This window comes from Salvelinus sp. IW2-2015, unplaced genomic scaffold, assembly GCF_002910315.2.
Source record: "Salvelinus sp. IW2-2015 unplaced genomic scaffold, ASM291031v2 Un_scaffold4299, whole genome shotgun sequence".
NCBI classification, from domain to species: Eukaryota; Metazoa; Chordata; class Actinopteri; order Salmoniformes; family Salmonidae; genus Salvelinus; species Salvelinus sp. IW2-2015.
Window position 1 is genome coordinate 43,984 of NW_019945570.1, and position 15,323 is coordinate 59,306.

Genomic DNA, 15,323 nt, shown 5'->3' on the forward strand with positions numbered 1-15,323 from the left:
GGACCTCAGGGAGCTGGTGTTGGATTCATTTAAGTCCCAGTCCCTTTGCTTTAGCTCCATTTGCAGACATATAAAATTACCCCTCAGAGTACGGCTACACTTCATTATCAACATAACCTGCAGCCAGCCACTCTCAAGGACAACTCTCTAATGAGTCACATGCCTATTCCCTCTAAAATATCTATTTGAAGCACAAAGTTTCGACTTTCTGCTGCCCCAAAGAGGATAAAATGAGAGGAATATTTCCCAGTAAAATAAGTGCATCTTAATTGATCCCTGATGCACGTTTCCCCCTGAAGGAGGGAGAAAGCTTTTCTTCTCAGAGAGGATAGGAGGTGAGTAATGTTGCCGTTTCCTGTTTTCTCCCAGCGTCCTCTACCAACCTGGGCAGGCCCTATAAGAAGGTTAGTAGGGAGGGGATAGGCCTCACTATTCACTCTGTGAAGGGATAAAACAAATATGTTTCAATACAATCTACATGACATACAGTATATTGTTTTATTTGACTCAACATGAGTAATGCTTGTAAAGCAAATTTTTATCGTGTCATAGCTATTGAATAAAAAGTCTGATTTGGATTTGGGGAGTCTGTTTTATCCAAACAATTAGGTCTACCCTCCTGGGTTGTTCTTGTCAAGGACAGAGTTGATGGCCTTTACCTGTTAGAAGGTAGGTCGTCTTAAGCTGTCTAAATAAAGCATAAACAAAAGCTGTGTGTTCTATTATTCATTGGACTCTGTTTGGCCCAGAGAGAATCCAGGTTAGCACGCCAACCCCACGTTCCCTGTCTGACCTCCTCACTCTACCGTCTGTCCGTGTGTGTGTATGTGTGTGTTTGTGTGTGTTTGCACCCTGTCTCTGCACATTCACACACACAGACGCATAGATAAACTAAGACGTTCAGAGGTGAAAAGTCATGACGCCTGCGCAGACCAACACAAACCCACACTACAAGATCTGTCTCTCTCATAAGCACACACATACACACTAATGTCTCTTGGTAAAAAGGACAAACAAGGGGCATGTCACTCAATCTCAGCCCTATCTCCTCTCCTCTCTAACACACAGAGCCAAAGCAGGTTAAGGGCAGTGTGGTGTTCTACATTTAAATCATTCGCCTGTTGATATAGGAATCAGTGTGATATAGGAATCAGTGTGATTTAGGAATCAGTGTGATTTAGGAATTATTACATTAATACCTAGAGGGGGAATATTGTGACAGAGGAGAGGTTTGTCACCAGTCCCTGATTCTCTAATTAACACACCAATAATGACACATAGACACATACTGTGCTTATTCATACACACACATGTGACTTAACCGAACAAGCTGAAGTAAAACTCTCTTAAACTCTTTGGAACACACAAGCACACATTTGGAGACCGGTAAAACTGCAGTGAGTGTTGAGCTCTCTGTATACAGTCGGGAGCTAAGTGGCTGCTATGATGGCAGTATATATTATTCAGTCAGTAATAATGTAGAGCGTTAGCTGTGTGTATCTCACACACGGAGCTGTCTCTCTAAGAAGAGGAAATGAGTGTGTTCCCCTGGGTTAGGGATTACTCTAATGACTTTGTGTATGGCCCTGTGCGCTCTCACTTTTGACCTCCATACATCCTCTGAAAGACAGCCTGACACACGGAAACAGACACACGGCATGGACAAATGTACACACACACACACACACACACACACACAACACACAACACACACACCACACACACACACACAGACAACACACACAGATCACACACACCAACAACACACAACACACAACAACACACACAGCAACACACAACATCCACAACACACAACACACAGCAAACCCGGCCTAGCCCCTACTCACTGGGCAACCCCGTTTGAGCCCCTGGAGGAGTCGGCGACCCCTGCCTAACCTGATTTTGATCTGTCAATGGCTTGTTGCTCCGCTCGAGCGAAACCCGCCCTGGCCACCTCCCAACCATCCAGTAGGCGGCCAAAGCATCAACGCGTTAGCATCGGCTCACAACTGAACACCTCAGTGAGAGAGAAGTAAGAACATCACTCAGAATAACCATCTGCACCTGTAGCAAGGAGAAGAAATTAAAAGCCAACAAAAACCGCAGATCTAATACGCCTCTATCTGTCATTCCTCAATCAAATGTGGCCAGGAGAATTCAAATAATTGGTGGCTAAATCCCAAAGAATATAAAAACAAAGATTACAAATCACTTAATTAATGAAGACAATGGCCGTCACATGATCCAAAAACAACAGTAACAGACTAATCCTCACTACATCTGATTCTATTCAACAGAACAATATCATTAAGAGAGAAGATAGGTGTGATGTGTGTAGTTGGGGAGGAGGGGGGGGGCTAGGACTGATTGATAGGCTGGCAACGAAGGCAAGTGAAGAAGTTCCCTCCTTCTCTTCTCTCTTCTCTCTCTCCTCACGCCACACACACACGACACTACAGCACACACCAACGCACACCAACAGACACACACAACACACACACACACACACACACAGCAGCACACACACACACACGAACACAGCAACACACACCAACAACACACACACACACACGCACAACAACAGCACAAGAGAGAGAGGAGGAGAGAGAGGAGAGAAAGAGAGAGAGAGAGAGAGAGAGAGAGAGAGAGAGAGAGAGAGAGAGAGAGAGAGAGAGAGAGAGAGAGAGAGAGAGTAGAGAGAGAGAGAGAGAGAGGTTCGGAGTCGTTCTCAACATATCAGCTCCAAACACTCCCCCAAAATGATAGGAATTAGGCTCCTTTTACACAAAGCAACAGTCTGCCAAGATAAAGAGCCAAATATTAATAAGGCAATGTTCAAATACAGTAAACAGAATAACAGACGCAAAAAGACAAATAATATCCTCCCAAAATGATGCAAATAATTGTTGGTTGTTTTGTGTGGCTAATATAAAATATATCAATACATGGCATCTCCATGGCCGGGGATCAAACACGTATGTAATTAGATAAATTGAGTAGTTTGTCCTAAGTAAGCAGGAGAGGGGCTTGGCTGTAAATTGCGTGGTGTGTGCATGCTAAGACACAGGCCTGGCACAGCTGCAGAGAGCCGCACTCACAATTTATCATCTCTACATCGCAGGAGCCGTTGGCCCGCTCCGCTATTAATCATCAGCAAAATCATTTAATTCAGCCCCGGCTCCAACTATTGTCTCAGTCCCCCCCTCTCTCTACCCCCTCCATCGCCCCCCTCTCGGCCCTCGCTCTGGGCACATCAGCCACCACAGCAGAAGCAGCACACACCCTCCTCCTCACACATAACCATCGGAGTGAAGGAATTAAAGAGGCTCTCCGTCTGTGTAATAGGGCAACACATCATCACTTGCACATTGGAGGTTATTTGGGTGAATTATTGAAGAAGCTTGTTAAGGGTAGCCTCGCAAGCCGCCTGATCTTGCGGCGAACATTCATGTAAGCTCGCGAGATCAGGCGGCTTGCGAGGCTATGTTAGGGTGGATGCTTCCGTTTTTCTATCAACAAAGAAATGCAATGATTCTGTTATTTTAATTTCAACTAACGTATTTGTATACGTTTAACAGTGATACAACTGCACCTGCTTAGTTTTAACAGATACTATGAGGAGACACAATGCAAATTGTTTCATCAATGTGAGAAGATCATGAATTTAAACTGGAGGTGTCATAAAAAATATGCACCCCCCCTCCACAACATGAACAACATTTTCACATAACCATCCCCTTGTACTGTAAAAAAATAAATGTGCACCCCCCCTTAATAAAATGATCTTTAAAACAATAATTACCACCACAAATAACAATAACTGTAGTAATCCTGTGTTGATAAATGTGTATATCGACTTGCCCACTTCAGCATGGTACTGTGGCAGTCAATGCCACGCAGGGCAACAGGCCAGAAGGTTGAGGTTTCTCTGACCACCACAGATGAGCTCTCGCTCCCTGCCTGTTTCATTACACTACGATCAGAGCCGGCTGCAGACAATGATCAGCTAGGGGGAAATCAGATATTCAACATTTTGATGCTATATTTATAATTATTATAAATATATGCAACGATTTTCCACTAACAAGTTTCTGTGCCAATGCACCACACACAACCCATGAGCAATACATAATTGCATACCTAGTACCAACTTTGAGAGCTTCATCATGGCTTGGAGGCTGGAATTATATTAGAGTGGAGTGGATGAACGTGCGCAGGTAGCCTACAGGATACTTTTCAAGTAGCCTAATCAGATGAAAACATTGTGACTAGTTGTGTTTATGCCAACCATAAAAGGTAATACATTTTAAAAGCGAAATAACAAATATTTATGCTACATTGACACGTTAGGTTGTAGGTCAAGGAATAGCCGCTTGAATCGGGAAATAGGCAGAACGTGTGTTGAGCTTTGCTGAATAACCGGGCCTGCTGGGAGCATAGGCCTATGTCTTCACGCTATATAGAACGACTTGGGAGAATGATGATCGGCAACAGACACCGCATCAGTATCAAAGTAAAAATACAGCCAGACTGTCCTGTACTGGGCCTTTCTAGACCTTATAATCTGTCCAGAGTAGACCCACAACTGATCCAAATGGAATGAAACAGTCAAATCACAGAGCTTTTGCACTGTTATTGAAATTACATTTTCACTGCAGTTTACAGCCTAGCGTAGAATTGTACTCACTTGAAAACAATAATGCAAATATGAATTGCATTGTGGTGTTGTAAGCTGGTCTAGGTAGGATAATTATATTGTCCCTAAGGCCATACACATGTAATTAACTGTATAACAGATCTATTTATTTATAAAGTGAGGCAAGGCAGCGATTAAAAAGAAAATCCTAATAAAAAAATCTAATTAAAGTTGTACCTCTTGAAATAATACCAAACAACCTTTGTACAACACCTAGGGACCTCACAAAGTGATTTCAGCCTTTTGGTTTTGTAGCGAACGGTGGGGCAGGAAATACAACTCGGATCACTGGCGTGAAAGACAAACACCCTACGCATCATGCCAATAGGGTTAACCCACATGCTGGGAATTGTAACGTGGCTCATATAGCAAGGTTTTCTTCACTGCCCCCTCCCTGTGCTTCGACTACTCAACCCCCTACCACGTCCGGGCCATTGGCAGCACGGCCACCATCCCACTTCTGAGACCAGTGTACCAAACGGCAGGACAAGGAAGCGAAACCAGGTCACTGGCATGAACACCCTATGCATCATGCCAATAGGGTTAACTCACTTGGTAGGAATAGTATCATTTAGCAATCTCTCTTATCCCGAGCAACTTACAGGAGCAATTAGGGTTAAGTGCCTTGCTCAAAGGCACATCAACAGATTTTTCACCTAGTCGGCTCGAGATTCGAACCAGCAACCTTTCAGTTACCGGCTCAACGCTCTTAACCGCAAGGCTACCTGCCACTCTCATCACAGCTCATATACTGAGGATTGTGACAGTATAATGGTTTTGGAATGACAGTCACAGGAACCAGGGTTTGAGTCCCAGTCAGGGTTCCTCCCTAATCTACTATATTGGTGTCAGGTGTTGGAAAGCACCATTGAAAGCATGTCCCAGACGAGTTTTAGTCACAGTACATTTGTGTTAGGCTAGCCGTGTTTCTGTCAGGTTTCTGTACTGCACATGAGATGGCAGAGTATACAAAACAAATGTGCACCTGATTGATACAAATATTAATGATATCAATCTGCGAGGTAGGCCTACTTTGCATTCAGCATTTAATTGGGAAAGTTTTTGAAAAAATAAGTTGTGTTAAGTTGGCTGGATGTCCTTTGGGTGGTGGACCATTCTTGATACACACGGGAAACTGTTGAGCGTGAAAAACCCAGCAGGGTTGCAGTTCTTGACACAGTCAAACCGGTGAGCCTGACACATACTACCCTCTGAATGGCACACATACACAATCCATGTCTCAATTGTCTCAAGGCTTTAAAATCATTCTTTAACATTTCTCCTCCCTTTCATCTATATTGATTTAAGTGGATTTAACAGATGACATCAATAAGGGATTATAGTTTTCACCCCGGTTCACCTGGTCAGTCTATGTCATGGAAAGAGCAGGTGTTCCTAATGTTTTGTACAATCAGTATCTCTCTTACTTTTAGAAGTGTTTACTTCAGGCTGACTAATAACATCTATTGAGTTGCAATGCCCGATAATTGAATATCCAAATCAAATTAAATGATCTACAAAATGGGTTTTGCAGCAACACAATTTGAAAGGAACGCTACAGCTACGTTTTTTCCTTTCATTGTTTGCGATTCACAAATTATTCTTTTGATTCCCATGATTCGATTCACCGCAATTTAACCAAACCTCAACTACTACAATGGCGAAGCACATCATTCAATTCGTCAAAAATAATCATTTAAAATGAATAGTTTCATATGAATTAAATGAATCACAATTTATGTGAAGAGGGGCGTCTGTTATATAGTCAATTAAATCTGTAGGGCCTAAACAAGATCAATAGGGGATATTATTTAACTGCGTGTCTCATGGCTTTACTGTTCTTTCATGCGCAATGATGCACCTGGCCTCTCCGCTGACTATCAGCTATCCCTCTAAGTTCTTGTGGATTTCTGTAGAAAATTGGTGCAGATTTCAATGACTTGATGTGTGGTATGATTGCTAGTTAACCTATTGCAGATCTGGACAAACGATCCACCTACCACTATTGTCACTATGGATAGAGGACAGGACAGAGTTGACTGTATAGTAAGTGTGCAGAAAAGCGTAGTGCATAAGGGAAGTACCAAAAAACCTTGATAGTGGGGGGCGCATGCAAGAAGATGAGGAAATGTGGCTATATGGAAGAAATTATATAGTAAAACCTGCAAAATGGGGAATGTAAACCACAGAAAAAATGCACTACCTCCCCTGTGCCCAATAAAAAAAATCACACAACACTCCTACCCCAGTAACCTCCCACCCCAGTAACCTCCCACCCYAGTAACCTCCCACCCCAGAAACCTCCCACCCCAGTAACCTCCCACCCCAGTAACCTCCCACCCCAGTAACCTCCCACCCCAGTAACCTCCCACCCCAGAAACCTCGCACCCCAGTAACCTCGCACCCCAGAAACCGCACACCCCGGAAACCTAAAACAATAAAAAAATACAAAATCAATAAAATAACATAATTTTAACAACAAAAACAACTAAAAACAAAACCAAATAAAAATCACACAATAAACAACCAAATAAAAGGAGGCAAGACACACGTCCATATAACACATAACACATCCAAAAAAAAAGCGAAACTAACACAAAATAACCTCCCACCCCAGTAACCTCCCACCCCAGAAACCTCCCACCCCAGTAACCTCGCACCCCAGTAAATTGCGAACTGTCCCTTATCAAGAGAAAAGAGACACCAACCACTATAAAGGTGATTTAAACGTTATGATAAGATGAACTCACCCCCGCTCATCCATGTTCAGAGTATACATGCATGCACACACTCTCACATGCAAAACCTTACATTCACACCTTAATGTGCACACTGCTGCATTGGTGTGCTGCTGAAAACAAAAAGGAAAGAGAGTGAGATTGAATTTAATCCCTAAAATGCTGTCTTGTTCACACTGTCACATCTTTGTTCTCATTGACCAATTGTTGTAGAACACTAAAACAAAATGCCCTCCATTCTCCTACACAAGTCTCTTGGACAGTTTGATATGATAAACACATTGAGAGGGATCTTCAGTTCCTGTCCCCTCGGGGACACTAAGATTAAGATCCATCCTCAGAAGAGGTCTCAAAGGTCATAAGGTAAACGCCAAACAAACAGCGGGTTGGGAGAAGCGCTACTGTGCCTCATCTGCCCACGCCTACCCCGGTGACTCATTATGCATCGCCCTGGCACCGTCTCCTACACCCCTTCACATGCACGACAGAGCCCGCTTCGCCTGCTGGGTGTACCCCTGTCTTTCGGAGCATGGTCTGTTCTCTGTTCTAGGCCAAATGCAAGGGAGGAGGAGGGCAGCGAGGAAAGAACGGTGAAAAGGGGTACATAGGGATTGGGCTGTTGCAGAATACACAAAAACACACACACATGGAATGTCACACACACATAGATATCTATAGAAACACAGGAAAATACGAGTATAGTCTCACAAAAATAGTCACACACATATTTGGCCTATAGACATAGACATGTGCACCCACACCCACACACACACACAGACACAGACAAACACACACGAATGCAAGGACATACTTCCATTGCCCTACTAACATGTGGAACTACAACAAATCCAGATGTTCCCAAAATCATAAATGTGCAAATAATATAGTTTAGCATGAAAGCACAACAAAAAGTAAGCTCACCTTTTTGTTATGAATCATTCAAATTGAGGATGAAATGCATCACTTCAGTTTTAATAAAACGTGTAATCATAATGTACAATGCACACATGTATGCTACTGGCATTGTACTAAGCTTTACATCAATGACATGAATGATAGATTGATATTGAAAATAATTATGGAATGTAAATACATACCCAGGAGGCTTGATCCATGGCAAATAACGTTGACTCTTACCTCAACTATACCTTTCATTTTGTTTATTCAATTTTTTTACGTGAAATGGTATTTAGTTCAAATAAATATTGAACAGTGAAACAAAGTCTAATAAGTAATGAGACTGTCTGTCTTACACCTTTCTTTCTTTTTAAAGAAAAAATGAATAACTTTGTAGTAATACTATTACTACTGACCTGTAAAGATGCTCACAGAAATGTTAAGGTGCATCACTTCCAAATTGATTTTATCTCTAACAAAAATACAACGTGTATGTATTTTTTAAGTAAAATTGTGTTCCACATTTAAGATGTTGTTTGAGGTTTTGAACGAGGCTCATATTAGACAGGGTTGCTACCTAGCCAAACACATTGTTACTGATGTGATTATCTGGCATTAGTCATGCCTCCTTCCATCTGCACAGATGAAGACAAATCCCACAGACTAGAACAACTTCAGGAAAATTTGATGAAAACGGATGGATAGCAATTCATATATAGCGTACTTTAAGTCCATCCCCCAAATGTAACTCCTTGTGTCTATTCCCATTCACATGAACTACTCTGGATTTGTTTGTGAAATTCACATTCAATCATTATCTCAGGTCTATGTCAAGAGAAAACGGAGAAGCTTAATGAAAGGCCGATTACATACATTTATTGCATTTCATTTAATTGTAAGAAATGGAGAAAAAAATGAGCACATATGAACATCACATAATATGGTTAGTGAGGGAAATAATTTTGCACAGCAAAATATATAAGAGGAAAGTTTAATTAACATATGTATTAAAGATTTATTGATGAATGGTATCTCCCCATTTTGTACAAGCAGGGTGTCAATCCCTGTCTATTTAACAATGTCCAGACATTATTGATTATAATAATATTATTGCCTTGGAAATAATGAGTTTGTTTGAGCCAAAAAATAATCTAGTACTGATTGACAACAAACTACTAAAATTAAGTTATCCAGCAAAGCCAAAAAGTATCGGTCTGCGTTTTTGAGTTAGCTTCATAGAGTTCCCATTCTGTGATATATTGCAGACTACATTTTAGTGCAATTCAGTCCAAAATACATTATCAAAATGCAKGGTTCACGCTGACTTAGGGCTGAAGTTTCTACTCATTTAATACTTTGGTTTAAAATACAGTGAGTGGTAGGTGAAGACAAACACTACTACAGCTGTCAAACTACTGCTTGAACTGCAAGAACATGCTGCACAAAGCGCTGCTTATGCATGGAAACAATACTGTTCAATTGTATMAAYTGAAGACGCCCCAACCTCTCCTACCAATGACAGGAAAACAATTTAGTGCACAGGACTTTATGAAACCTACAGCTAAATGATCCTAATCATCTACATCACATTCTTTTTTAAATGTCAACTAGCACATCCATGTTTTCCTTTAGATTCACAGAGTATAACAACTACTGTAGGTCTACAAATACTTCAATTATAATCCAGAGCATTCCACAGTTGTTAAATGCACAAGGATGGGGTATTTATTTTTTTAAATACACAAACTGCTTTTAAGCAACATACAGTTTAGTCCCATATAGGGATAGATAATTCATTTTAGAATAGTTGAGGTCCTTTTTTGCTCCCTCGCTACATGGATACCGCCGACCATCTTCCATCAGGAATGCGTCATACTGTATAGAAATGGGCGCTTAGTCGTATCATTCAACACAGTTGAAATGCACTTACACGGKAAGGGGGGTGGTATAAGAGTCCTTGTCACTTTTTTGTTGCTGTCCCAAAAAAGGTGATCAGGTCATAAAACAAGTATGAATGCCATGCTGGAGTCATCCGATAAAAGTACATTTTCAAGCACAAAAGGAAAAGAAAAACCGTACATGTCCAGCATGCAGGCCAGTTCAATAACATATCTATTTTAAAATAATGGATATTGTTTATTATGAGTAATAGTCTGTTTGTTGCTTAACACAAAATAGCAAGCATAACGCATGAGATGAGGTGGGGTAAAATGGCAGGCTCGCAGTCCTCCGAGTTTGGCAGAACAAAAACAGAAAGGGGAAAAGGCCAAAAACGTCTTCTTACTGTAGATGGTGGCAGTTTTTGACCGGTATTTGTACACGGATTTCAAAGTCGAAAGGTGAAAAAAGGCAAGTCGACGAACTTCCAAGGGGTATACTTAGTGCTTGCATGCACACATAGTATACAGCAACATTGTAAAGTTAAAACAACTTCGAAAAATAATAAATGATAGTTCATATTCAAAACACTGCAAGTCAAATGAACAATGATGAAAAAGAGCTTGACAAAAATATGCATCAAATAATAAGTATGGTAGCAAAAAAAGATGATGGCAGGTTTCAGTTTCTACTCCAAAATGAAGGGCAATTATGACAAAGTTCCATCTTTCTATTGCAAGCCCCAAAACTTAAAACCGTTATTTGACAGACTGAGTAAACCCCTGTTGTCAAAACAAATTTAAACCGAAAAAAAATGTTTGCAAATTAGTTTTCTTGGTCTAGTAAGCCCCATTACAAAAAAAATCACAATGAAAACTTTTTAATGAGGGAACTGACAAACTCAGTTTTCATGATAATGTCGAGACTCACATGAAAAACTCCGGGGAGGAAGGGTTGTTGTCACTGCTGGATCCATTTTCTCTGAAGCCGTTGCTGATGAGCTTCTCATATTTTTCTTTGTATGCGTCCCTCTCCCTGGCCAGCCTGGAGATCTCCGCCTTGAGGTGGTCAACTTGCTGGACGAGCTGCGTCTTCTCGCCCTCCAGGACGTGCCGCTGCTGCACCCGCTTGTAGCGGCAGGACTGCGCATAGCCTCTGTTCTTTAGGGTCCTCCTCTTCTGTTTCAGCCGGATCACTTCTTCCTTGCTGACTCCCCGTAGCTGCCGGTTGAGCTCMCGCACCGACATGCCCACCAGCTGGTCGTCCGAAAACCGGTCGTCCAAATGTCCCATGTGTGGGTGGTTTCCTCCGGAGCTGCCGTTGGACGAGACMCCRGGTGATTGGTGATGGTGGCCRCCGTTGTGGTGGTGATGGTGGTGGTGGGGMCCCCCGTTCTGGGCTGCTGCRGCGGCGATAACTGCGGACACCACCGCCGCGGCWGAGCCCATCTCTTCCCCGCCCATGKTGCCTCCTCCTCCGGCTCCGCCGGCAAACTGCTGCCCTCTAGSATAGCCATCGAAGGACTGGAGCTGGTGACTGCTGTTGATCAGCGCCTCAACTGCGTCTTCGGGGCTGAAGCCCAGCGCCTCCGGATTCAACTGCGGTTGATAACCGGACATCCAGTAGAAATCCTCCAAGTGTGCCTTCTGTTCGCTCCCCGACCCCGGACTGGGCGACGAGAAGCTTGGAGAAGGGGGCACCGAGCTGCAAGGCGTGCTCATCGGGGTGGAAGACAAGGATCCCCCGGCRATAAGGCGGCTGCACTGGCTGATGTTGCGATCGGGCTCCACCGGCTCCTTTTTCACTTCAAACTTCATCAGATCGAAGTCATTAACATATTCCATGGCCAGGGGACTGGTGGGCAGGTCGGAGTTGCTCATTGCCAGTTCTGATGCCATCCTCTTGCTGCCGACAGTCCTCCAAAGGGGGTGAAGAGCAGCTGTCAAACTGGGTTGGTTTGGAAGAACGTGAGCCAGTTTGMTTTTTAAGCGTATTTGTCTTAAAGTKAAAAAATWSGTTTTCAATGTCCTTTTTGCAGCGACGWGTTCCCARCTGTAAATTAATAGTTTTCTTTTCAGAGTCTAYTGCACAGACGCACCAGAGCCGYGCWCGCRAGTTGCGGAGTCCTCTTTCAGCATGAGAAATTCKGCGAATTKGTATTTTTAACATTTAACACWTTACTGTTTCTTCATGGATAGGCCTACATTGCGTAAAGCGGAGAGGGTGAAATGTCGAAGGAGAGGGGTAAATGTWGCCTCGCACGTAAAATGCCTCTSACTTGTAGGCGATTTTTTAGAAGGATCACACAGCAGATGAGTTTAAAAGCATTGCAGAGTTTTATAGCMGCCCTGACGTCAGRTTGGAAATGGGAAATTGACTYGGACGAAGAGCCAATGGGCTCGCACAATSTATGGGCTAATTAACATATTAGTAYAGAAACAAAACTTTTCTCAACTGTCAAAGGCTATCAGCTGACTGTCAGCTGCAATTCAACCTCTTAACTCTTTCGCCTCTCCATTGTAGGTATATTATTTCAATGAACATTTATTCTACCATTTGGATAAAAAAATAACCATTAAATTCTCTCACTGCGCTCATGGTGGGGAAAGGACAGTAGGCTGTGTGCACATTATGGTTCGATTTAATGTTGTTGCAAGTGGTTCTGGTAACTTTTTAATATCCAAATGTAAATTACAATATGCAAAATATGAAGTTATTGAAGCAATAATATATATTATTAGTTGCTGTCATAAAATAAATGCGTAATAACGATTTTGTATGGTGGTAAGATTTATATTAGTTTCAAAAGTATCAAAACATAGTATTCATGATTTATGATGTGAAAATATTGGGGGAATGGTTATGCACACGTTTTCACAGTTCGTGTTACTTGAAATTCGAAGTGGTCAAATCTACCAGTAGCCTAACCAAAATGCATAAGCATGCTTTACGATCATCTTAGTTACATGAACAACAGCGTTGGCTCATACAGTATTAATATGTGACAGAATACAGGAATACATACGATTCTGTGCTGAAGTTCTATTAAATAAAATGACAAAGGATTTGTGGAGAGCAGACATACATCTGCCGTTCTAAAACTCAACAGTGCCACCTTTTGGGGACATTGAAGCACCGTTCTCCAAAATATACTGCTTCATCTGAAAGAATCATTCACAGCGGTAGCAAAATTAGACAATTTCGCAAGAGACTATTTATTGGAAAGAATAATACTTCAATGTATGTATAAGGTATGGTACATTTGTTTTAGAACGACAGTATGGATACATTGGCAGGGGAATAGCCAAATGTGGTGCATATTTCTGGCATATTCCGCATGAATCACGTGTCAATGTAAAGTTTTTTGGGGGGAGAAAATATAGGCTACAACATTCCCCTCTCCATCAGCTGTATACACTAGACTGTGTAGAACATTCGTTACATAAGACAAGTAAACACGTACTTCCTACGTGGTCCTATCAAATCATCATCCCCTCAAATAGGCTGCTATAAACCAGTGGTTACATGGGAGTCATTCAGTAATGAACTATGTGTTCCAACCAGGCGGAGATTAGCCTACGTGCACTACAGTGCTATATATATATATATATATATATATATATATATATATATATATATATATATATATATATATATAAAAAACTTTATCTAAAGCAGTGATTCCGCGGGCCCTGCTCCAAAGTCATACATTAAACCACTCTATTGTACATTGCACTTTATCTCGACAGTTCAGAGGTCAGACATTTCCTCTAGTTTTAATGGACTGCATGTCATGCGCAACTCACTTGTTGAAGTCTATTGCACAGACGAACCAAAGCCGCGCGCGCCAGTTTAAACATGTAGTTTTATACAACACTATCCAGCCAAATTACCACCCTACAACTATTTACCTACAACTATTTACTATTTACTATTACCTCCCTCATTTAGTCAGTCTAATCAGTGATATAATGCTTCGTTCACGACTTCTCGTAATTTCGTAAATACCAGCATCCGACTGGGAAAAATCCCCTTCAACGCCCTCCAACTGACTGGTAATTACTAGAGTAAAAATTGTATATGCCTATCATCCGCGTGCTCCAACTTTTCCACTTGCACCTCTCTGACGTCATTTGTAAAAAAATATTTAAAAAATATCGCAAGCATGGTGGCATCTTCATTTTGATGTATAATCTGCCTCTGATCTGGCAGACTCACTAAACACAGATGCTTTGTTTGTGAATTATGTCTGAGTGTTGGACTGTGCCCCTGGTTATCCACAATTTAAAATAACAAGAACAATGTACCATATGGTTTGCTTAATATAAGGAATGTGAATTTATTTATACATTTACTTTTTATACTTAAGTATATTTTTGCAATTACATTTACTTTTAATAGTTAAGTATGTAAAAACCAAATACTTGTAGACTTTTACACAGGTAGTATTTTACTGGGTGACTTTCACTTTTACTTGAGTCATTTTCTATAAAGGTATTTGTTTTATTTTTTACTTGGGTACTTTTTCCACCACCGCTTTCTGCTCCCTGCATGTGTCCTTCGATACTGTGTATCCCTCTCGTCACCATATTCACTAATGTAGTCTTTGTCTAAACTCAGTGTGGGAGTGCTTCCAATGTATGAGAAAGCTCATTGCACAATAACCAGTTTGATGAGTGGAGATGCGTTTGAAGTCATTCAAATGCCATCCAATAGAACTTCAGCAGAGATCGTATGTATTCCTGGTATTCTGTACATATTAATACTGTATGAGCAACGCTGTTGTTCATGTAACTAGATGACCGTAAAGCATGCTTATGCATTTTGGTTGGCTACTGGTAGATTTGACCACTTCGAATGAAAGTAACACGAACGGTGAACGTGTGCATAACCATTCCCCCAATATTTCACTAATATAATCATGAATACTATGTTTTTGATACTTTTGAAACTAATATATACCTTACAACCATACAAAACGTTATTACGCATTTTATTTATGACAACAACTAATAATATATATTATTGCTTCAATAACTTCATAATTTGCATATTGTAATTAACATTTGGATATTAAAAAGTTACCAGACCACTTGCAATAGAACTGAATCGAC

The 15,323-nt window shown here is 41.3% G+C and overlaps 1 protein-coding gene across 1 annotated transcript in view; it reads right to left on the bottom strand.

Moving 5' to 3' along the window:
- Positions 1-12,577, bottom strand: part of LOC112077119 (transcription factor Maf) — a 15,195-nt gene extending 2,618 nt beyond the window's left edge. Inside the window, exon 1 of the mRNA XM_024143707.2 lies at positions 11,140-12,577. Within this exon, the coding sequence (XP_023999475.1) occupies positions 11,140-12,107 (968 nt within the window). The 5' untranslated portion in view covers positions 12,108-12,577. The remainder of the gene's footprint in view (positions 1-11,139) is intronic.
- Positions 12,578-15,323: the final 2,746 nt, after the last annotated feature.